Source organism: Anolis carolinensis, chromosome 2 (genome assembly GCF_035594765.1).
Source record: "Anolis carolinensis isolate JA03-04 chromosome 2, rAnoCar3.1.pri, whole genome shotgun sequence".
NCBI lineage: Eukaryota > Metazoa > Chordata > Lepidosauria > Squamata > Dactyloidae > Anolis > Anolis carolinensis.
This window is the reverse complement of record NC_085842.1, coordinates 145379690-145404802: the sequence shown is the minus strand read 5'-3', so window position 1 is coordinate 145404802 and position 25113 is coordinate 145379690. Positions and strand designations below refer to the sequence as shown.

Sequence of the window (25113 nt, the reverse complement as noted above, 5' to 3'; positions counted from 1 at the left end):
CATCTCCCTTTAATTGTGGTGTCATAGAATCAGAGTTGGAAGAGACCTCATGGGCCATCCAGTCCAACTCCCTGCCAAGAAGCAGGAATTGGACACAGTTTGTAAGTCAGCTGTTTGTAACTCAGGGACTGCCTATAATTCCTTAGAGTCAGACGTGGTTTGGCCAGTCCTTTCCACTAAAATATAACCTCCGGCTTCAGGTATTTTAGTCATTGTTGGTTTCCCATCCAAGTATTAACCAGCCCTGGGCCCTGCTTAACTCAGGATTTAGTGTCTTTTAGGGTATTCTTGTGCTTTAGCTACCATGGCAACATCCTGTGGAGTCCTAGAGTTTGTAGTTCAGTGAGGCCCAAGAGCTCACTGTCTGAGGAGTCTAAAGGGCCCTCCCTAAACTGCAAATGAACTCAAGTCAAATATTTAAGTGGAAACATAAACACATGCACACATCAGAGGTTTTATTTTTATTTTTAAATAGTAATATCTTTTCCTGATAGAACACTTTTGAAATCACACTCTTCTTAATGATGTGGCAAATACATCTTGACATCTTTGGCTTTTGCTCTCTCAATAACCGATTACTAGAATAGTCAATACAAAATTGTAGATTTACCAGAAAAATAAGCATATAACCCACCGATTAATCCCTAAACAACATAGCAAAAACTTTATCAAATATTTTATACATGGATGGGACAAATTTTGTGCATATTGCATACACACATTAATAGCTCAAAGTATTACTTAAAATTACTGGGAAAGCTGTACAAAACCAGAATGAGATGCTTTACTGCAACATTACTAGAATTATTTTACTACTTGTATTTCTTACAATGTATACAATACACTGCGGTTAAAACTTCTGCTTGAATTTACAGATTGACACTCCTTTCTATCTAAATGAAAATAAACCAAACCAACTAAACAATATTTAATTTAATTTAGCAATGTCTCAGTGACCTCTGAGATATAGTGTCACTATTATGATAAATTATTCCCTTTATAAAACACATAAAGTCTTCATGCACATCAAAAATCAATATATAAAAACAGCAGTGTCATTTCCCTTCATTCACAAATAATGTATTATGCACTTGGAAGCAGCATTATTAAAAACAAACGATTCTAAAATAACATTTTCCTTTGTTCTCTTTCAGGACATACAGCAGTCCAGGCTGCTCAATTAGTCATTGTTTTGAAGTCTTTGACCAGAGCTTTCCAACCATAGGTTTAGGAGATTTTACAACTATTTCTGGTGTAGTGTTTTGGAGGGCTCTGGATTGGACGGATGATTTTAACTTTCTTCAGGCTGTTCCTTTTGTTGTTGTTGTTGCTGGCAGTAAGGGAGTAGGAACGACCATGCATCATCCTAGCATTAAGACCATTGGCCATAGAGAATGATTTGAGATGGCTTCTTAAGGCAACAGGAAGCGGAAGTTTGTCAACAAGGTGCACAGGAGTGCATGAAACTATGGCACGACAACAAAGATCTTGCAAGCTCAGGACTGGAATAAATAAATAAAATACACATTAGACTGAATGAATAACAAGATTTTAAATAGCCACATGAGGGCAGTGCTCACAAGTGAAGTTAAACAGTATTTTTCAAGCTCTCTATCCACTCATTTTCATTGTAGAAATGTCCAAAATGTGAAATTTGATAAATAAATATGATCCACAAAATCAGTATTTTTGAATGTTTGAATTTAGATAAAATATTAATTCCAGCAGTTATTAGAAGATGACTACTGTTTTTTCTAGTTTTATTTGCAACTCTAGGTAGCAGTATATCATAGTCTTCATAATTTTCTCTCTATACTGTATATATTACTTCAGAGTAAGAAGTCATCTACCTTTTTCTCCTTCATCCAGATATGTAGCCTGAATATATGTTACCACTTTTTAGATCTGGTATTTCTCATTGTCCCACACTCTCTCAAGGAGATAGAGATTCCTCTGTACAGGGAGATGCTAATTCTATCTGCCTGCCAAACAGGTTTGGTAAAGCAAGCATCAGCTTTGGCATGAACCTCTTCCAATTTCATTGGACTGACACAAGCATTTCAAATTACAGTAGGTCTGCAGACACTAGTTTTAAAAAAGCAGGATTACAATTAACCATAATTAGTGCTAGTAGATATATAATGTTAAATTATAGTTAGAACAAACAAAGAAGGAGGGGGGAAAGGAAGTGTGTTATGAAGCCAGGCTTCTAGTTTTTATATTGTTTACAAGTAGGTCTCAGAAAATCGAAAGCACTTATTAAACTATTGTTAAAGCAATTATTTTTGAATGATCTGTTATATAGACATAAACCTGAAATGTTACATGACTTACCTTTGTTTGGCCTCCACAGTCGATCCATCCCATGTCTCATCAACACTATCCTGGCAAGTTCTGTAAAGGACTCGGTGATATTGAAATTGCAGAGTGGACTCACTTCAAAGAATGTCATGCCTAATCTTTCAGCATAGGCCTGTGCTTGGTCGGTAGAGACTTGGCGCTTGAAGGCTAGATGCAGGCGATTGCCAACCAGAATTTTGGGGACACCAGGAGCATGCTGAGTTAAGAGAAGTAGCAATATGTCAGCTGTCAAATCTAAAGGGCTCTCCTTCAACAAAATATTATGGGCAAAAGAATCCATGGGGTAGAGAAGTGACATCAAGTTCTAAGATATAATAGACTCCTGCGGTAAGGCAGAAGGTGAGTGGGCTGACTGCATGCTTCCTTTCCTACTAAAGAAAAACAAAGTTTCTTCCCATGGCATTAACTTATAGCTGATGTAGCTTCACTCTTTTGTAAGTCAAGTTGGGAGAAGAGGAAGAGTGTGGTTCATGTCCAAATGGCAGGATAAAATTGTATAAATAAATAAATCCTCCCCTGATCACTCCATGATATTTTATTTGGGAATATTTCTTTTCTATTTGCTCTCTCAAAGGAGCCCCGGTGGCAAAGTGTGTTAAAGCACTGAGCTACTGAACTTGCAGACCGAAAGGTCCCAGGTTCAAACCCCGAGAGCGGTCGCTGTTAGCTCCAGCTTCTGCCAACCTAGCAGTTCAAAAACATGCCAATGTGAGTAGATGAATAGGTACCGTGTAGGCGGGAAGGTAATGGCGCTCTATGCAGTCATGCTGGCCACATGACCTTGGAGGTGTCTACGGACAACGCCGGCTCTTCAGCTTAGAAATGGAGATGAGCACCAACCCCCAGAGTCAGTCACGACTGGACTTAACGTCAGGGGAAACCTTTACCTATTTGCTCTCTCTCACTGTAATTTTGCCAGGAGAACATGAAAATAAGGCATGCTTGGGTTACATTGTGGATGATCACAAAAGGCACAAAAACCTGTCTCTTCTCCCTCTTTGTTGCTGAAGGTGGGGAAAAACTATCATATATTTAATGCTGTATGGAACATTTGGAAATGTGCCTTACCTCATCTATTTCCTTTATCCAACGATCAATGCCATCAAATGACCAGCGATTTGTTATATCATATACCAGTATCACACCCTGATTGAAGAAAAATAGTTAAATTAGCTTAGCGTATAGAGATAAAACTTGTGATGCATGATTGCATGATCTGACTTTTTTAATCATGGGAAAAATATTTCAACAAAATTAAACATTTCTTTGGAGGCATTTATTTTTGGTTGCTTGCGGGATGTTCAAATCTTAAAAAACAAACATTTTTACAAAGAGCATATTCAGCAATACTTTTGCTCTTGTTGCATCTTCTTCCATTTGAGTTCTAGATAAGTTCATTTTGCCACAATGACATATTTCAGAGATGGTAATATTGTGCTTACCTGGGCTCCTCTGGAATAGGAACGAAAGATGGTGCAGAATCTGCCTTGCCCAGATGTGTCCCTGAAGAGAATAGACTGTTAAAAATGCATTGCCTTTCTCTTCTGAAAACAAATGTGCTTAGAAACATATACAGTAGTCTCTCTTATCCAACGTTCTGGATTATCCAACATAGTCTGCCTCCCACCTGGGTCCACAACTGTTTCTCTAGGCAGCAAGGATTGAACGTTTTACGGATTTAATTTCTGACAATGTTGTTACTTTTCATTTTATGCAATTCTATCTTTATTGGTAGTCAATTTGTTAGTCGCCAATGTTTTTGTAGCCAATGTTTTAAATACATTGTGATGTTTTGGTGCTAAATTGGTAAATACAGTGACTACTACATTACTTTGCCATGTATTCAACTGCTTTTTCTGTTGATTTGTTGTAAAACATGATGTTTTGGTGCTTAATTTGTAAAATCATAACGTAATTTGATGTTTAATAGGCTTTTCTTTAATCCCTCCTTATTATCCAACATTTTCGCTTATCCAACATCCTGCCGGCCCATTTATGTTGGATAAGTGAGACTCTACTGTACATGCAAGAATACCCAGTGTTCGCTAGTGACTTTCCCTCTTAAAAACTGGCAAGAGAAAATGCTATTAATTAAAGAAAAGTTTGTATTTGACTTTACACCCTGTTTATTTGTTGGTTTGGCCTCATTAAATAAGAATTTCCACACATTGCAAGAACAGAAACTATTCTTAAAATGGTAACATTCACTATATATATTGTATTAAACTTAGACAATTGGCTAATTTAAGTACATTTATCACTGTTTGGGGCTTTATAACTAAATTGAGTCTTCAGTTTAACTGAAAAGGAGTGCTGGACTCCTGCCTATGAATCCTGGTGTGAAGCAAACTCCTAGGTCAATTGATTGCTCCTCGACACCAACAAGAGAATGCATAGTAGAAATAGTTACCAGAGTTGCAACTTTATTCGGCGGCCATCCAGAAGTATTGTTGTTGTCTTATAATCAATACCTTGGGGGGGGGGGAGAAGAACGTTAAATCAGTAAAAAACAAGTATATTCTCCTCTTTGCAAAATATCTGAAAGTCAAAAAGTACAGTAGTACTCTGCATTAATACTAAGCAAGGTTATGATGGTGGTGGGTTTAGAAAGATTCCAACCCTAGGCAACAGTTGAGGAGCATCAAATGAATTCTTAAAATACCTAGTCTTTCAGAACACATTCAGATATAGCATGTTTTATTTTATATTTTAACTTTTACTTGATAGTGTTTAAAGTCCCAATGCTAACCAAATTAACAAACTGAAAGGGTAGCTGGCAATATCCACAATAAATAAATAAATAAAACTTCATTTATACCCCGCCACCATCTCTCCAAGGGGACCCAGGACGGCTTACATGGGGTGAAGCCCGAACAACATAATCAGATAAAAACAACATACATACAATTCACAATATAACAAATAAAACCAAATACAATATAAAACAGAAGTACAGTAGAGTCTCACTTATCCAACACTCACTTATCCAATGTTCTGGATTATCCAATGCATTTTTGTAGTCAATGTTTTCAATACATCGTGATATTTTGGTGCTAAATTCGTAAATACAGTAATTACTACATAGCATTACTGCATATTGAACTACTTTTTCTGTCAAATTTGTTGTATAACATGATGTTTTGGTGCTTAATTTGTAAAATCATAACCCCTCCTTATTATCATAACCCCTCCTTAATCCCTCCTTATTATCCAACATTTTCGCTTATCCAACATCCTGCCGGCCCGTTTAGCTTGGATAAGTGAGACTCTACTGTATTATAATAATTAATAATATCAATCAACAATCAATACAATCCTGTCGTCTACATGGGAGGAGGAATTGAAGCATCTATGCAAGAGTACAATAATAAGATAAAATGCATAGATAATAAAATAAGAACCTAATAAATTCTGGATAATACCGTATGGGGTTAGCTATCTAATGCTTGCCTCACCAAAGGCCAACCGAAACATCCAAGTCATCCAGTTGTTTCCTGAAGGACGATAGCAATGGGGCTAACCTAATCTCCCTGGGGAGAGAGTTCCAGAGTCGAGGGGCCACAGCTGAGAAGGCCCTCTCTCTCGTCCCCACCAGATGTAGTTGTGAGGAAGGTGGAAGCGAGAGAAGGGCCTCCTTGGAAGACTTCAGAGATCGCGTAGGTTTATAGGGGACGACACGGTCACGAAGATAGGCAGGTCCCAAACCGTTGTCCCACATAATGAGTGAGAGATGTCCTTCCTCCAGAAGACAGTCCCACCAACAACCCCATCCCAGAAGATTTGTTTTAGAAGTCCGGATGATGCACCTGCAAGAGGGAGAACTCTCATCTGCAAAAAGGCGACACTCCGGCTGTAGACAGAGAGTGACTGCACTTATGTATTATGTATTAGCTATTATTTGTAGGGTTTATTAGTCACTTTCTCCCAAAATAATTGCAAAAGATTATGTACATTTACAGTGCTTAATGCTATCTCTAATGTCAAGCAGCATATCTGTTCCTGTTCCTAATCCTGGAGCAGTATAATGAGAACACATATAAGCTTTTTGTGTACTTTTCTGTTTCCTGTGAATTTAAGGTAATTCTATAAATTCCACATATTTTCTAAAGCAATGAATACTAAAGAGGTGGTTTCGCATAGCCTTCCACTGATAGTGATATTTCTTAGTGGTCCTCCATCCAAGTACTAATCCGACTTGACCCTGCTTAGTTTCCAAGATCAGATAGGATCTGGTGCTTTCAGGATAGAAAATTTTAGGATAACAAGGCTGGGCTTTCATCCCTCAAGAGCAGTATTTTCCTCTCCAACCTGATTCTAAGCAAGACTATGCCTCTATCATGATTAGAAAGGAAACACAGAGCAATTAAAAGGCCTCTGGTAGCCAAGCAGCAAGCCTTTGGATCAATCTAGTTTGTAGGCTGCTGCACACACCGTTATAAGGATTTTTTTTTAATGACTCCAGCTTTACCTTTTGTTTTGAGACTCTGGACTTGTTCTTGACAAAGTGCTTCTCAAAGAGATTAACCATTCATCTATCACAGCTTTGGTCATATCCAGCTTCTTCTACCGTGGCTTTGTATCAGAGTTCCTAGTCCCTTGGGCCCTGTCAGAAGTGGATGGTTTTGGCACCTCGGTCTCAGTTCTGAGCCGAGCAACTAAAAATTACAGATAGTGGGCAAGGCTGTAGTTATGATGCCACAGTAACAAGAGGTAAAATATCAGCAAGAGGAAGCTCCAGCAAGAAAATTAAACTTATCTGCACTGAGAACACTCTCCAATGTCTTTGGTAGCTGGAAGCACATAGAAAAAGCAACTGCATTTTGGATACTAGTAACACCACTATTAGCAATGGTATTTTCATGCACCTAATATTGTCAATGGAGCCCCCAATGGTGCAGCAGGTTAAGCCCCTGAGCTGCTGAACATGCTGACTGAAAGATTGGCGGTTGGAATCCGGGGAACAGGGTGAGCTTCTGCTGTTAGCCCCAGCTTCTGCCAACCTAGCAGTTCAAAAAATGCAAATGTAAGTAGATCAATAGGTATCACTTTGATGGGAAGGTAACGGCGCTCCATGCAGTCATGCCAGACACATGACCTTGGAGGTGTCCACGGACAACACTGGTTCTTCGGCTTAGAAATGGAGATGAGCACCAACCCCCAGAGTCGAACACGATTAGATTTAATGTCAGGGAAAAACCTTTACCTCAACCTTTACCTATGGCTTGCTGTAGTATACATAATGGCAATAGCAATATTGTACAGACGCAAGCAAAGAAGCCTGATCAATTTTCATGCAATGTGCCTTCCATTCTTTACCTTTACCTAATATTCTCAATAATTAATGATTCCAAAGAGCGCAGGTAAATAACTTCAGACCTGTATACCATTTATCCCTATATTTCATCAATAGAATATAAAGATCCATGGGGATTAGCTTCATAAACAACTAAGAGCCCTGAGCTTCTCTGTAATTATGCCTACTTTATAAATGCACCTGATCTAAAGAGCTGAATCTGCAGTAGACATTTTATGCATAATATATTGTATTACTGTAGTTTATGGCTTTGGTATTCTACATCACATTCTGGACTGTTTGTATGAAAAATCCTACTTCATAGTTCATTCTCCTTTTCTTGTGTTAAGAAAAAGTGTATTGCTTTCCAAAGAGACAAATATACTTTGCAAAAGTCCTGGGCAGATAGGGTTGTTGTATGTCTTTCGGGCTGTGTGGCCATATTCCAGAAGTATTCTCTCCTGACGTTTCGCCCACATCTATGGCAGGCATCCTCAGAGGTTGTGAGGTATGGATAAACTAAGTAAGGAAAGGAAAGAATATATATCTGTGTAGAGTCCAGGGTGTGGCAAGAGTCTTTTGTCACTGGGAGCCAGCATTAATGTTTCAGTTAATCACCCTAATTAGCATTGGAAATGTTTTGTCCCTTGCCTGGGGGCATCCTTTGTTCAGTCAAGCCCTCAAAGTGTTGGTTCCCATCTACTGTTTTGATTTTGGAGTTTTGTAATACTGGTAGCCAGATTTTGTTTATTTTCATGGTTTCTTCCTTTCTGGAAACCTTTTCTACCTGGGCAGATAGTCTCTAAAATCAAATGAAAGTGTGTCTGCTCATTTAAATTTAACCTTGCTCCAAACAGGTTTCATTTAATTAAAATTCTTAATATGGATTAGCAGTGCCTACCCATGGAGCTAATCTAATCTGAATTAAATTAACACACTATACAGAACTACCACATTTTGTATTTACAACTGAATCTTGAAAACTGTAGGGATTGTGTGGAGGGAAACTGCCTTTACAAGGCAGATGTGGTTGGCTGGCAGGGCTTGAAGACACCTCTGGAACTACCCTATGCCATTTTAAATAGATACTTACAAGCCTCACTTCATATTCACAGTCTTTCAGTCTTGTGACATTTGTAATCCCTATTTAAAATGGCATAGGGCAGTGGTTCCCAACCTTTGGATCTCCAGGTGTTTTGAACGTCAACTCTCAGAAATCCCAGCAAGTTTACCAGGAACTGTGGGAACTGAAGTCCAAAACACCTGGAGGCCCAAAGGTTGGGAACCACTGGCATAGGATAACAACGGAGGTGAGAGCAAATAATCCATGAATACTCAAATTGCGAAAGTTAAACCTTGGATTTTAATGTATTTGTCCATTATTTTATTTTGTGTATTGTTGGAATGTTTTAAGTTTATGTTAAATATGTTGTTGTTGTTCGGGCTTGTCCCTGTTGTGAACCGCCCCGAGTCCCTTCGGGGAGATGGGGCGGGATATAAAAATAAAGTTTATTATTACTATTATTATTATTATTAAACCTGCGAATGTGAAAACCAGTTGTCATTCTAAATTCAGCTTTCATTTTGCTGCATTTAGGAAAAAAATAAACATGTACCATAGCAGTATGTCATCAATACACAGGCAGTTCCCAAGTTGACACCCCTATGGTGTTTGTTTTGCTGTCTGTGACCTTCTTCAGAAAATTTCACTTCACTTTCTGTACCTATGAGAATTAGATTTTGAAAAATCTGGCTTGTTGTGGAAACAAGAATTAGTGATAAAGCTTCAGTGGAGTGGAGACACCTTTTCCCCATGATAACTCTTCCAGGAATGAATTTCCCTTCCAAGGGGTAGATTCCTCTCACTTCCTGTTATCTCACTCCCATTTTTAACTATGAGTTGTTTGTAAGTTAGATGTTTGTAACTTGGGGATTGCCTGTAGCCCTCCGTTCCTCATTTTAGTGAGTTTCAGATTGTTTAAAAAGCTAATGAAGTAATATTTGCATGCCATTCAACATGAATGGCAACACTTTTCTATTTCATCTCTTGTTTTATAGTAACCCTTCAAAAATGGAATGCTTTTGCTGTTAGAAGCCATAAAATGAAATGCTATTGGTTTTGGTATGCATATTTTAGCATGTAAAATGCCTGCCAACCAGTTGTTCACTTCTGATCTCATACTTTTTATATAGTAACATCCATTTGTCAAATCTTTATAATTACAGAATATTTGAATTACTGTGTCTGTATCAGGCAAATCAAGCAATTGAGATGACATTTAAATGCAGTATCACAATTGAGAATTATTAGAGCCAGTTAGTCCAACCCCTTGAGTTGACTAGCACTACAGGGAATAAAAGAGGCGAAGAGACAGAGCATATTTAACAATATGTCCACCATCTCTCCTGACTTGAGTTTTTCTCTGCTGCAGCAATAACAAGTTACCAAAGAAACAGATTCAGTATGTTGTCAGATCCTTCCTCTATCTGCTTCCTTGGTCCACACCCACAGCCTCCCGAGATCTGCATAAATATTTATATTAGCACATGGGGTGGGAATTCTGAGTCATATGAGTTTGGTGCAAATGGAAATATTCTAGGATCTTTACCAATGCAGCAGGAGAAAAATGATTTTCAGCACCCAAGTACTCACATATTCACACCCTGATTAGGTTAATCCAACCCAACCATATTCAGAGGAGTGAACTGTCTCATGCTGGACAGAAGAACTCAACAGGTGAAAGGAAAGCAGCTAACCAGCTGTAATCTAAATTAGCAGAGAATTACTATAAACTGCTTGAAAGTATTTACCCAAAATACGAATAGTCAACAGTTTTACGGGAACCTTTTTCATGCTAGGGATTATTTTAAACAGATATTATTTTATTTGAAAACATCTCCTTTGCATTTCCTTCTTCATTCCCTATTTGATTATTTTTATTTATTTGTTAGTTTCTTTGATTATTTTATTAACACATTTCTCCTTGACTTTTCCATGTAACTATTCTTTGATTTTTTTCTCCTACTTCAGATTATGATTCTCAGAACCTTTAAAAATTGTATTAAATTTATATTTTAATACATGATTAAGAATGTTTTCTTAGAATCTTGATTTTCTACAATCCATATTTTATCTATTAGAGAAAGGATCTGAATGTGGAGTTTTAAGAGTTCCATGCATACATTTTTCCTTTTTGGATTCAGATGGTGAATAAAATGTAAAATTACTGCAGCACAGAAATGTTCAGCAGCATAATTGGCACTCTTTGAAATATACTTACCGGTACTTCAAACAGACTCAGGTTTTGGACAGAGCTTCCTATAAATACTCTATACATGTTTTATGAACTAAATTATGTTTTATTCTTTTATCTGCACTCCTACGTAATTAGTCATTATCCGATTTTAAACGTGATTCATTTCTTCTGTTCCAAAATTCTGCTACATATGGCAATTATGCTTAGCATGAGACAATTTGCATCTGTAATAGTTTGCAACACCCAACATAACACAACAAAGGAAAGCATGTAGGTGTTTGATTCGTGCTGCAACTAGCAACATAATTTTTCATTAAATATAGATTTCTCATGCCTGCTACCAGAAGCTCTACCATTTTTGCTGTCACCAATTATTATAACCTGACACCAACTGTCAGGTTTTATATTCTTCATATGAAGGGAACATGCATTTCTAGATTTTACTCCTATATAAACTTCCATTACTCTCCTCACAAACACTATTTAGAATTTTGCAAGGAATTTACAGTGACTTATTATTTTTTTGATCCAGAATTACTGTGTTTACATAACTAGGTAGTTTTTATAAAGAGCTTACACCATAATCATCATAAGGTATCCTACTACATGCAGAATATGCACAAACCATTTGTACAGAATGCTCTCCTATGGTAAAACACAATTAATGTGTGTTTGGAAATGACTCTTACTCTATTCAATAGAATCTACTGTCCAGTAGGTTTGTTCAGAACCGTAGCCTAAGGTGTTTGATGATATCACTCCCTGCAGGAATACATTATTACAGTATTATTACATTAGTACAGTTTTATTACAGTAAGTACTGTAGTATGTTTTCTGTTTATGTAGAGCAGGGGTCCCCAAACTAAGGCCCGGGGGCTGGATGCGGCCCTCCAAGGTCATTTACCTGGCCCCCGCCCTCAGTTTTATAATATACTATATTGTATATACATATAATGTTGATAATATTATAATGTAATACATTATAACACTAATAATAATACCATATAATATTTATTATATATTCTATATTACATATAATATTACTAATAATATTACAGTATAGTGGTATAGTTCAATATAGTAATATATAATGCTAATATTGTGCTATGCTAATAATATAATATATTGTATGTACATATAATTTTTAAGCCACTCTGAGTCTCCTTTGGGGTGAGAAAGGTGTGATGCAAATGTAGTAAATAAATAATAAATAAATTTTAGACTTAGGCTCGCCCAAAGTCTGAAATGACTTGAAGGCACACAACAACAACAACAACAACCCTAATTAACTTGACTATCTCATTGGTCAGAAGCAGGACCACACTTCCCATTGAAATCCTGATGAATGTATGTTGGTTAAAATTGTTTTTATTTTTAAACTAGCTTGGGGTCCCGGCGGTGCCCGGGTTATTAGTAGACGGCATTGAGTTGTTTGGGGATGTGAGGAAATATCACTTAAGTTTGGTCCAGATCCGTCATCAGCTGGGTTCAGTGCTGTCTGTATAAGGCTGAACTACAACTCCCAGAACCAAAGTTCAATCACCCCGAAACCCTGCCTGTATGCTCAGTTGGACATGATGAGGCAGTGTGCCAAGATTGGTCCAGATCCGAAGTTGGCTGGGTTCAGTGCTGTCTATATAAGGGTGAACTGCAACTCCTAGAGCCAAAGGACCTAGCAACCCGAAAAATAGTTGCATCTATCAAGTAGGAAATAAGGTACCACTTATAAAATGGGGAGGCAAATTTAACTCATTTATGACGTTGGAATGAGGAAGTGCTGTCACAGTGGATGATCTCTCGGTTCTATGTGTATATGTATATAATGTGATCCGCCCTGAGTCCCCTTCGGGGTGAGAAGGGCGGAATATAAATACTGTAAATAAATAAATAAATAAATAAATAATGTTGCCTAAGTACCTGATGTTGCCTGGGTTCATTTGATAAGGATATATATTAGAAATATGCATTTTTGGATTTTGGATATTAAGAATAAAGCTATTAGAAAATGCATAACCATATAAACAGAACCATCTATATATATAAAAGAGTGATGGCATCACGGCGACCCACAAAACAACAAAACTACAGGCCCCCCAACTTCGAAATTTGACAACACAACCCATCATCCACGGTTCTAGGTTGATACAACAAAAAGAAAAGAAAAATAAAGTCCTAATTAGAGAGAGAGGAATAATTGCTTTTATCCAATTGCTGCCAGTTAGTAGGCTAAGCTCCTCCAACTTGGTCTCCTAGCAACCCAATAATAATAATAAAAAAAACACTAAAAAATTGATACAATAAAATACTATAATAACAGAAAATAACAAAATAATACAAGAAAATAATAAAATATAATAAATAAAAATATAACTTACAATAAAATTAATAAAAAATGCAAATAACGTCAAATAAAAATTACACAACAATTTTTAACCAATACCACCACCACTTTGCCACAGCAACGCGTGGCCGGGTACAGCTAGTATATATATATATATAAACAGATCACATTATATACATATAGGGCAAACATTCAATGCCCATATACACACAGAACCGAGATAGACACAGACGCAGAGGCAATTTAACCTTCTCCTGAGGGGATGTTAAATTCTGGCCACAGGGGGGAACAGCTGCTTCATCATCCACTGTGACGGCACTTCCTCATTCCAACGTTGTAAATTAGTTAAATTTGCCTCCCCACTTTATAAGTGGTACCTTATTTCCTACTTGATGTGGTGCTACTTCCATCAGCCCAAGATCAACCTATTTACGTACTGCTGCCTGACCTTGTTGAAGGAGAGTGCTGTATCCAAAAGACCCAGGCAAAAGCTGCCCTGTTTGGAACTGGGAAGATGGCCGGCTCTTTTGCGGCCTAGCACAATGGAGCCAGGCTGCAAGGCCTGAAACGTGTTAGCAAAATGATCAAAGGAGGCTTGGATTGGGGCTTTGGGGGCTAGAAGTGTTCATAAGCATATCGTTAAAAAGATAATAACAATGTTCTCTGCTGTCTTTTGAAGAAAGTAGGGCCTTACAAAGAAGTTGAAAGCTGAGGCAAGATGGCGTCCTCCTTTTGGGCCTAGCAGCGTGGGGCCAGCCTGGAAGGCCTTAAACGTGTCAGCAGAGGGGCCAAAGGGGGCCATCCGTTGTCAGTGGGTTCATGGGTCATAGGGGTTTTGTGTGTCAAGTTTGGTCCAGGTCTGGCCTTCCTGGTGGTGGCAGTGGGTTTTTTGATTACAAAAGTGTAGGCCAAAGGCTGTTAACTGTCCCAAAGCTAGAGTCGTTCTGAGGAGAGAAGTAGGCCGAACGAAGCCTGTTGGTAGTAGTTTTTGCCTCAGGGGTCCCAATGGCCTGTGAAAGTGGCAGCCAATCAGAAAGCTGGCACATTCCGCCCGGCCAATCAGAAAGCTGACCCATATTCTGGCCGGCCAATCATGCAGCTGGCCCATATTCCGCCAGGCCAATCAAAATGCGAGCACATACTCCGCCACATACAAACATTGACTATTATTATATATATAGATATTGTATTGTTCTTTAATTGTTGTTGTTGTTGTTGTTGTTTTTGCACTACAAATAAGACATATGCAGTGTGCATCAGAATTTGTTTGCATTTTTTTCAAATGATAATCCGGCCCCTCCACAGTCTGAAGGATTGTGGACCGGCCCTCGGCTTAAAAAGTTTGAGGACCCCTGATGTAGAGAGTATGGAGAAATTGTTTGTGGGTGAAATTGTTTCACTGTGCTACCATCTGGTATGGTAAAGGAGCACAATACTAGGAAGAATAGCACTGTCAGTTACTACACAGGCAGTCACCAAATTGCAGACATTAAACTTGCAAACGACTCATAGTTAATAATGAGGCAGAGACAACAGGAAGTGAGAGAAATCTACCCCCAGGAAGAAAAATTCACACCTGAAAGGGTTATCATGGGGAAAAGATGTCTGAACTGAAGCTTTATCACCAATCCTTGTTTCCACAAGCCAAATGATTCAAAATCCAATTGTCACAGGAACAGAAAGTGTGGAGAAATCTTCTGGACACGGGTACAGTCAGCGAAACACTGAAAAAATATACCTGTTCGGACTTACAAACAAATTCAACTTAAGAAAAAAAAACATACAGAACCTATCTTGTTTGTAATTTGGGGCTACTTGTAATGCATTTTTGGAAAAATATTCAAATCGACTACTTGTATTTTCATTCATTACCAGACTAATTCAAAGAGTGCTTTGAATTGCTGGGGATATAGCAGTATCAGTGCCATTTTTTTCAGCCTCCATCTTCCACATATGCTTAGAGAAAGAAACATGACCTTAGGAACCAGTTATTCCTAACTCTAGGATCTTCTGGGTTGGACTCATTAACTGAGGAAGACATTCCTCACCACATCTAGTATTCTCCACATGCAAGTATTCTCCATCCAGCACCTTCCAGTGTATTCTGCCCAGGGTACTAACAGATCTTACTAGATAAAATTTTACCCTATCACAGTGGTACTTAATCCTTTCTTTACTATGGATTCCCTCTAAATCACTTTTGCTGCCACAGACTACCAACACTGAAGATTCAAAACCCTAAAGTGCATCAAATATTTATTTAAAGTTGCTCATTAAGAGTTTTCAAATTTGAAGAGAAGGAAAGTAAGTAAATGTCCATTCCTATGTTTATATTCCACTATACTCAATCTGTAAAGAAAAAATGGAAAAAGGATATTAGGAAATTAGTTTGGGCCAGGAAAAAAGCCAGGATTACTCACAAAAATTTAATTGATACCAAAGAGAAGGGGGACTGAATTAACCAGATTTAAAACTTACTATGAAGCCATCTGCATGAGCTGGCTTAGGGATTACATAAAGAGAAAAAAAGATTAAATAGCCAGACTTTACAATTATATTCTACGCTACCACCTGGAAGATAATCGTGTTAAAACCTTCATGATTTCATGGGCAAAAGATCTAGGGAGAAGCATAGACTTTGACATTTGGGAAAATCTGTGGAACAAAGGCTTCACATTTTCAGTGGCTGCTTCTATTAGAGACAATTTATATAAAATGTTCTATAGATGTTACACAACCCCAGATTTCCTAGCCAAAATAGACAAGTCACAATCAGGATCCAGTTGGAGGTGTAAAATAAAGAAAGGGACTTTTTTTTCACGTATGGTGGTCTTGTGAATTGGTGCAGGTCTATTGGAAAAGAATCATAAAAGGAAGCAAATAAAATGATCCACAACGAAGTAAAAAAAAAAAATCCACGTATGTGACATTCAGAGATTAGAACACCCGGATATAGAAATTTGCCTGTACAGCTTTGTGATTGCCAAAGACTGGAGAAAATATTCAGCATTAAAAATTGGAAGGACAAATTGTGGGATTATGTACAGATGGCCAAGATTTCTAGCAATTTAAAATATGAAAGTCATTAAATATTTGAAAGAAATTGGAAGCTGGCCTTAACATACTTGACGGGAGATCTTAAGAAATAAAAAACAAGAGGGATTTATTGAGCTAGAAGTATAGAGGGCTAACTAAAAAGTGCATAAACTCTACAGGAATCAGGGTTGTTGTATGTCTTTCGGGCTGTGTGGCCATGTTCCAGAAGCATTCTCTCCTGACGTTTCGCCCACATCTATGGCAGGCATCCTCAGAGGTTGTGAGGTATGAATCTGTGACAGAAGCCAAGGTGGTGGGTAGTGCTGGGGGTAGGTTGAGGTGTAATTGTACTGTGGCTGGCAAGTTGTCTATTTATGTGTATATGTTTGTAATGTATATGGTGGTGTACTACAATTTTATAATAAAATTATTTTTTAAAGAGAAAATGGCAGCAATTTTGTTCCTACATATATGGAAGAAAGTCCCATTGTGCAACAAGCCCAGATGATTATAACCCATGTTAGACTGCACTAGCAAGTTATTCAGGTTTAGCTCTTCACTAATAGATGGGAAAGTTGAGAGATCAACTCTTCACAAACAGTATATTCCTCTCCTGTTTTGTGCCCTAAGATAGTATGTCCAAGTGCTGATTTAAAGCACTATATATCCATAAAACAGGGTTAAAACAATTTAATACTGAAGACACAATTGCAAACAGTGCCAGCAAAGGGAAAAAAGAAGCCTAAAACAACCAGAATGCATGTCCAAAGAACTTTTAACTGAGGTAAGATTTAAAAGAGACATGCACAAGTACTGGAAAAGGGGGGAAATAATCAAAGAGAAATTCAAACAAATAACATATGTAGGAAAAAAGTTCATAAAGCTAAGGTACAAAATGAACTCAAGCTTGTCAGAGAGATTAAAACTAATAAAAAGGGGTTCTTTGGTTATGCCAGTAGAAAAGGGAAAAAGGAAATGGTAGGGCCCCTGTGTGGAGAAGATGGTGAAATGCTAATGGGATAGGGAAAAGGCAGAGCTTCTTTGCCTCAGTCTTCTCCAAAAAGGAGATTGGTGTTCAACATGAGCAATACAGAAGGGACAAGGTAATAGGGGAAATGCAACCCAAAATAAGTAAAGACATAGTTCAGGAATACCTGGCTACTCTAAATGAATTCATGTATCAATGGCCAGATAAACTACATCCAAAAGTATTGAAGGAGCTAGCAGAAGTCATTTCAGAACCACTTGCAATAATCTTTGAGAATTCTTGGAGAATGGGAGAAGTCCCAGCAGACTGGAGGAGTGGTGCAAATATTGTTCCTATCTTCAAGAAGGGGAAAAAAATTAGGACCCAAACAATTAGCATCCAGTCAGCCTGACATCAATATCAGGAAATATTCTGAACCAGATCATTAAGGAGGCAGTCTGAAATCACTTAGAAAGGAATGCTGTGATTACTTAAAGTCAACATGGATTTCTCAAAAACAAGTCATGCCAGACTAATCTTATCTCTTTTTTTCAATAGAGTTACAAGCTTGGTAGATGCAGGGAATGCTTTGGATATAGTATATCTTGATTTTAGTAAGGCCTTTGACAAAGTTCCCCAGGACTTTCTTGCAAGCAAACAAGTCAAATGTGGTCTAAGCAATACTACTATTAGGTGGATCTGTAATTGGTTAAGCAACTATGCCTAAAGGGAGCTCATCAATGGGTCCTCTTCGTTGTGGAAAGAAGTGACTAGTGGAGTGCCACAGAGTTCAGTCCTGGGCCCAATACTCTTCAACATAGTTATTAATGACTTGAAGGAAAGTTTAGAGGGCTCCCCCTCTATTCTGTCTTGGTCAGACCACACCTGGAATAATGTGTCCAGAGGAAGGCAACTAAAATGATCAAAGGTCTGGAGACCATGCCCTATGAGAAGCATCTTAAAGAACTGGGCGTGTTTAGCCTGCAGAAGAGAAGGCTGAGAGGAGACATGATAGGCATGTATAATTATGTGAAAGGGTGTCATAAGGAAGAGGGAGCAGGTTTGTTTTCTTTTGCCCTTGAAACTAGGAGCAATGGGTTCAAATTACAGGAAAGAAGATTCCACCTGAACATTAGGAAGAACTTCCTGACCGTACGAGCTGTTCAACAGTGTGGTGGAAGCTCCTTCCTTGGAAACTTTTAAACAGAGGCTGAATGGCCATTTGTCAAGAATACATTGATTGTACTTTTCCTGCATGGCAGGGTGTTGGACTAGATGACCAATGTGCTCTCTTCCAACTCTATTATTCTATGATTCTAATAAACTCAATGGAACATATGTATGAGCAGCTATGTATAAGATTATATAATCAGCCTGTGAGTACAACAGTGGCATTTAGATGAGAGGTTTTGATCAGTAAATGTTGAAAAGTTATAGGCTCCATGATATCTGACCATTTTTATTTGTTTTTAATCCAGAGTAGGATCCTTTCTGATACATGCCTAATTCACACTTTAGCCTTTGTACGATGCATCCACAAATTCTTTCCCAATGCCTGGAGGACAATATTTTGCATAGACATTACAGAATAACAGTTGTCCCCATTGCAGATAAATAACTTTGTATTTGAAGTTACTTTGAGGCTAGTTTGGAGGCAATTCTCTTTAGCCCTAGCCATCATTTGATCTACAAACTCTAATTAAACACATTTTAAAGATGAAATTAATGTAGGAGAAAAGTTGGAAAATATGTGATCTTACGGCATGTTCTTGGCCATCTAAATCATGCCTAACAAGATGTCTGAACTGAGCCACGGTGAACCTGGTCCTCTCTTGATATCTATGGTATGTTGCTTTGAACAGAGGAAGGCAGGATGAATGTTTCTATTGGGCTTGTACATCTTTGCAGAACAGAAGTGCATTTCATGAAAGTCAACTTAACCAAGCATCTCCACCCTGACCTTATCATCACCACAAATTGTCAACGTCTCTGGTGCACAATGTGAAGTGGATACAACACAGAAAAGAATTACCAGCTTTGCTTTGAAAAGGCAGTTATAATTGCATCAATATTTAATAGCAAGCAGAAGATATTATGCTGTAAGCACACAGCAAATAAAAAATCATTTAAAAACATTAGTATTATCAATAAAATGATGGATGTTCTTTCGGCTGTGGTCTTTCCTGGGATATCAGGACATGGGAAAAGCTGAGCTAATTCCAGCATTCTCTTTTCAGAGTTGTCCATAAGAAGTTCTCAAGCAGGTCATGATTATATCACCCTGCTGCTGATATATTTCCCAGAACTTAGGGTTCAAAGGTGTCCTGCCCCAACACCTGAGGAACTATATAGTAGCCATCAACAGTTTATTCTTCTTCATCTATTACCTTTTAAAGATATTCAAAGTTGCAACCACCTTTACATCTAACCTAAGTACTACTTCAATTTACATCCTTAATGAGCAGAAGCATTAATTAGTCCTTCATTTCCTTAGACAGGCTCCTCACAGTGTCTACACTACTACCATTTGAAGTATGCCTGTTTTAGTTGTCAGCAGAATAGATGCTGCTCCCAAGAGATTACTTGGATGGGAGGAATACTACTCATCTACTCACAAAAAACTTATTCTCCTCTTTGCAGATCTAGCACAACAAAGAACATTATGGGAGGCAGAGAGGAAAGGGATATTCTTCTCTCTCTTGAGAAGAAGCATGAGTACAATGATGTCATTCTGACCACATTTTTGAGGACATTTGTTCCATGTTTTATGACTGAGTAAACTTGCTTATAGCTGAACTGCATGGGTGCAATCATGAATAAATGAAATGAAAAGCATCATGTTGATTTTGATAATGCACCAACAGATAACAGCAACTGATTTTAAGAGACTGAAAATAGAATCATGTTCAAATAAATGCCCCTTTTCTTCTCAGAATCAAGTTAAAGATTAGTAAATGTTTCAGATGTAGCTGGCCTATTTGAGCCTCTCATTCCTTAACAGGTTAAATGAAGGAACAAACTAAAAATAAATGTTCCAGTGTTAATGCCAAAAATACTCATCCTATCTGTATCAGGTCTTCAGAAACACTTGGTAGTGCTATGACAGTCTTGTGCTGTACTCACTCTCCTGTTTCCCTTTTTTGAAAATTAACCAGATTCTTACCCACCTTTATAGATTTTATAGGAATGAACATTACACTAAAGAATACAGAATTATTCATTATCCTCATAAGCATTTCTTAAATATTATATGGACTCTAATGCTCATACCTGCCCATAGGCTATGCTGTCTAGGAAAGTCCAGTCCAATAACATTGGAATGTCTCAGTGCTGTTGTGTATGATTAACAGATTGCACCCATTTAAAAAATGGAATGGTCATACAGCCATTTGCAAGAAGCCAGGAAGTGTTCAGTTTTTTCTTTGTAGAAAATCTCCATGAGAAATCACTTCTATGGTCAAAGTAAACTGATAGAAGCACAGATCTGTATAGGTAGACCTTTCCATTGTTTAGTCAATCACTATTTAACAAGATGTCATCTTTTCAATTTCCCAAATCAGTTTTGCAGCAGTGATTTGTGGGCAGGGGACTCAAAAACAAAATAATGAACCACGCAGTTCCTCTTTTTCAAAAAGATACGCAAAGCAAAATATCAGATATCCCCTTCTGAACATATTCTTTCTATTCTAATGAGAATGTGTATATTACAGGACAAGATTCCAAGAAAGCCAAGTGGGGTCAGAACCTTATTTTAGCATTACCACATTTACATCATTTTACCAGTTATGTTTAATTTTAGTTATCCTAAGCTGTGTTCCCTGTCTTCTATTTAGACGGAATACCAGAAGTGCCTTTAAGATACCAAAAAAGAATGATATTGCATTGCCTCTGTGATTATTCTTGTTCTCCTTGGCTGTAGTCACTTGTAGATCTGCTAAGATCTACAGGTGGACTGGGATCCACTTGTAGTTAGATAGGGAGTCTGCAGCAGATGAGCAAGGGTTTCTGACTCCCAGTGGTTTAAAAATAGCAAAATATAAAATCCTCCTCTCCATCCTAAATTGAGTCAGGCATTTTGTGAGAAAAATACATGTGTGAAGCAATTTATGTGAGAGCTCCTATTGAAAAATACATTCTTGGCCTGAGCATGTGACAAAGGATACTTAATTTTACAATTCTATTTCTGTCTTCTTGACTTACTGTATTGTATCAGAGTCTAGTTGGTGGAACTTGGGTTCCAATTAAAAGCCAAGGAGGTCCCACAAGCCTAAAGCCTCCCCACTTTTGGTCTTCAGATCACCCTCTCATTTATTTTCATCCAGTGTTTATTATTATATCCATCTGAAAGTGCAAGTTTTCTAAACTAGAAATAAACTTTATAGTACTTCAGTACATGCACAAATGGAAATCAACTGTCTGCTTATAAGTTAAGATTTTATACATGGAGGTTCGTGGAAGTTGACTCTTCATAATAACATAAACAAATGAGAGATCAGTAGTGAAGCATACATAAAATATGACGTTATGATGACTCAGAAATCACAGAAGGCCAGTTCTAAACAAGCCTTGCCTTCTCTGTACATTCTCTCCACTGTAGATTTAATGCAGTATGTGGCTGGTTCCACACTGTCAAACAATGCAGTTTGAATTGCATTATATGGTAAGTGTAGAACCATATAATGCAGTTCATTGTCATTCAAACTGCATTATATTGTTCTACACTGAACATATAATGCAGCCCAAACTATAATTTTCAGCAGTGTAAAACCAGCCTGTGATAGCACTATGTTAAGGAATCATGGGAGTTATAGTTTTACAAGACCGTAAGCCTCCTCTGACAAAGAGTCCTGATCCTCACCAAACTACACCTCCCAGGATGCTACAGCATTGAGGCTTAGCAGTTAAAGTGATGCCCAACTGCATCCATATTCCACAGTCTAGATCACAGCTTTCCAAACTTGTTGTGACATGTTCATGTATCGATTGCAGTGTGAATGTGATGAAAAACCTCTGAGTCTATATGAAATAAGCTATAAGCCACACACAAATATAATTGAAAGTTTTTCATGAGATCTATTGTGTCTCCCATAGGTTTCATTCTTACAATTTAGGTATATGTCCCTCTCTCTTCTAAGGGGTTGGTTTAATGCCTCTGGTTTGCTGGCACCAATGGAATTGCTGTGTCACACAATTATGCATGTCTAAAAAGCACTATGTCAACAACAATGAAATTTTGGGATACTGTGAGTTTTCCGGGCTGTATGGCCATGTTCCAGAAGCATTCTCTCCTGACGTTTCACTAACATCTATGGCAGGCACCCTCAGTGGAGTGAGCTCGGTTGGAAACTAGGAAAGTGAGGTTTATATATCTGTGCAATATTCAGGGTGGGAGAAAGAATTCTTGTCTGAGGCAAGCGTGAATGTTGCAATTGACCACCTTGACTAGCATTTAATGGCCTTCCAGATTCAAATCCTGGCTGCTTCTTGCCTGAGGAAATCCTTTGAAATCCACAAGCATGTTGACAATTTCAACAGAAAGGAGGAAACCATGAAAATAAACAAAATCTGGCTACCAGTATTAAAAACACTCTAAAATCAGGACAGTAAATAAAGAACAATACTCAGAAAATTGGAATTCCAGACATGAAACAATCAGGACCAGCTAACACCTCCCAACAAAGGATTCCCCCAGGCAGTAAACAGTAAAACTTGAAGCTGAAAGCTATTCAGTGCTAATCAAGATGGCCAACTGAAACATTCACAACTGCCTCAAACAGGCAAGATTTCTTTCTCCCATCCTGAATATTCCACAGATATATAAACACCACTTGCTTAGTTTCCAATAGAGCTCACAACCTCTGAGGATGCCTACCATAGATGTGGGTAAAAAGTCAGGGGAGAATGCTTCTGGAACATGGCCATACAGCCTGGAAAACTCAGTGATTACAGCCATGAAAGCCTTTGACAACACATAAATATAATTGAAAGATTTTTGTGAGACATGTTGTGTCCCCCATAGGTTTTATACTTACAATTTAGGTATGTGTCCCTCTCTCTTATAAGGGTTTGGATTAATATCTCTGGTTTGCTGGCAGGAAGGAATTGCATTGTCTAAAAAGCACCTGTGGGTCCCCATATGTTTTTGTCTTCAACTCTCCGAAATCCTAACAGATGTTAAACCGGCTGGGATTTCTGGGAGTTGTAGGCCAAAACACCTGGGGACCCATAGGTTGAGAACCACTGGTCTAGATGCTCTCTGAGTGACCCCAAAGGGCAGTGAGTGCTAAGCCTTCTTCTCTGTGCGATGTGTGTGTTATGGAAAGAAGGCCTTGCCTCAATCCCCATGAGCTGTGGCTCTGCAGTTCCCAAAGGCGCACCCCATCTCCGCTTACCCATGTGGTAGCCATAGGGCGACTCGGCGGCCCCATCCTCCAGGCTGGCCAGGATCTCGCCCTTGCCCACGTCGCTGTCTCCAACCAGCAGGAACTTCAGCAAGAAATCGTAGGCTTTGGCGGGGCTACCCACGTGGTTCATCCTCCTCCTCCTCCTCCCTCCCTTCCTCGGTGCTGTCACACGGGGTTCTCCGGAGACGCGGCTCCCCGCGCCCAGGAGGGGCTCAGCGAAGGCATGCTCCAAGTCGGGTCCCCTCAACAGGACGCTCGCGGGAAGGAGGCCAGCGACCGCGGCTTCTTAGCGGCCTTTTTAGCCGCGCCATCCGCAGGGGCACGGCATCGGCAGTCGACAACCACCGAGGGCCGAAGGACTGACTGCCGGGGAGCCCTTCGAGGCGGAGATGTGTCTGTGAGGGACGCTCTCGGCTCCTGCACTCGCCGTCGAGTCGGCCTCAGGCGCAGCACTCCGTCACCTCAGCCCCAAGCGGCTCTCCTCCGCCCCTCTTCCCATTGGTCCGCTGCTCCTGCAGCCACGCCCATTGGGAGGGAAAAGAGACGGGTCCTCTTTTTTCATTGGTTAGAGCCCAACTCGGCGGCGACGCCCTCCCCCACTTGGGTATTGGCGACGCGAGCCCGGCCCCCTCGAGACCTGTCGGTTCGGTTGCTGGGGCCTTTCACCCGCCCGATTGGCTGGTGTGCCTGCCCGTCGCCTTGGCGCGTGGGAGAGGAGGGGCGGGGCAAGGGCGGTTGTGTTTACACATCGGAGGGTGAGGCATGTGCTGTGTGCGGTGGCGCGTGAGCGAGCGAGGCTTGAGGTCGCGGGTTCGAGACCGGCCTGGGGTCAGAAGGCAGTAAACAGCCACGTAATCACGCGCGCGCAAGCGTTGCCTGGGTGACACGGTTATCTGGATTGTTCACGTATCCTCTGGCAATTTTCCTAAAAGGAGCTGTCGAAGGCTTTCATGGTTGGAATCACTGGGTTGATGCGAGTTTTCCGGGCTCTATGACATGTTCCAGAAGCATTCTCTTTTGACGTTTCGCCCGCATCTATGGCAGACATCCTCAGAGGTTGTGAGGTATATTGGAAACTGGACAAGTGAGGTTTACTGGAAACTGGGCAAGTGAGGTTTATATATCTGTGGAAGGTCCAGGGTGGGAGAAAAAACTCTTGTCTGCCGGAGGCAAGTGTGAATATTGCAATTAATCACCTTGATTAGCATTGAAAAGCCTTGCAGCTTCAAAGACTGGCTGCTCCCTGCCTGGGGGAATCCTTTGTTGGGAGGTGTTAGCTGGCCCAGATTGTTTTATGTCTGGCATTTCCCTGTTTTCAGAGTGGTGATCATTATTGCTGTCCTGATTTTAGAGCTATATACACAGATATATAAACCTCACATGCCTAGTTTCCAACAGACCTCACAACCTCTGAGGATGCCTCTGAGTGAAACATCAGGAAAGAATGCTTCTGG

The 25113-nt window shown here is 39.3% G+C and overlaps 1 protein-coding gene across 1 annotated transcript; it reads right to left on the bottom strand.

The window, feature by feature from the left end:
* Nucleotides 1-446: 446 nt before the first annotated feature.
* rab40b (RAB40B, member RAS oncogene family) lies at nucleotides 447-24113 on the bottom strand. The gene is made up of 6 exons (XM_003217065.4): nucleotides 23648-24113; nucleotides 4772-4832; nucleotides 3804-3864; nucleotides 3430-3507; nucleotides 2335-2557; nucleotides 447-1502 (listed from the first exon to the last, which is right to left on the bottom strand). Exons 1-6 carry the CDS (start codon nucleotides 23787-23789, stop codon nucleotides 1228-1230), a joined length of 840 nt encoding a protein of 279 aa, XP_003217113.1. The 5' UTR covers nucleotides 23790-24113; the 3' UTR covers nucleotides 447-1227.
* Between the last annotated feature and the right edge of the window lie 1000 nt (nucleotides 24114-25113).

Coding starts and splice junctions, on each gene's coding strand:
- rab40b (XM_003217065.4), bottom strand. CDS start 23,789: ATGAACCACGTGGGTAGCCCCGCCAAAGCCTACGATTTCTTGCTGAAG. Junction 3,508..3,803: donor CCTATTCCAGAGGAGCCCAG/GTAAGCACAATA, acceptor TTCTTCAATCAG/GGTGTGATACTGGTATATGA. Junction 1,503..2,334: donor ACTGTGGAGGCCAAACAAAG/GTAAGTCATGTA, acceptor TATTTATTCCAG/TCCTGAGCTTGCAAGATCTT.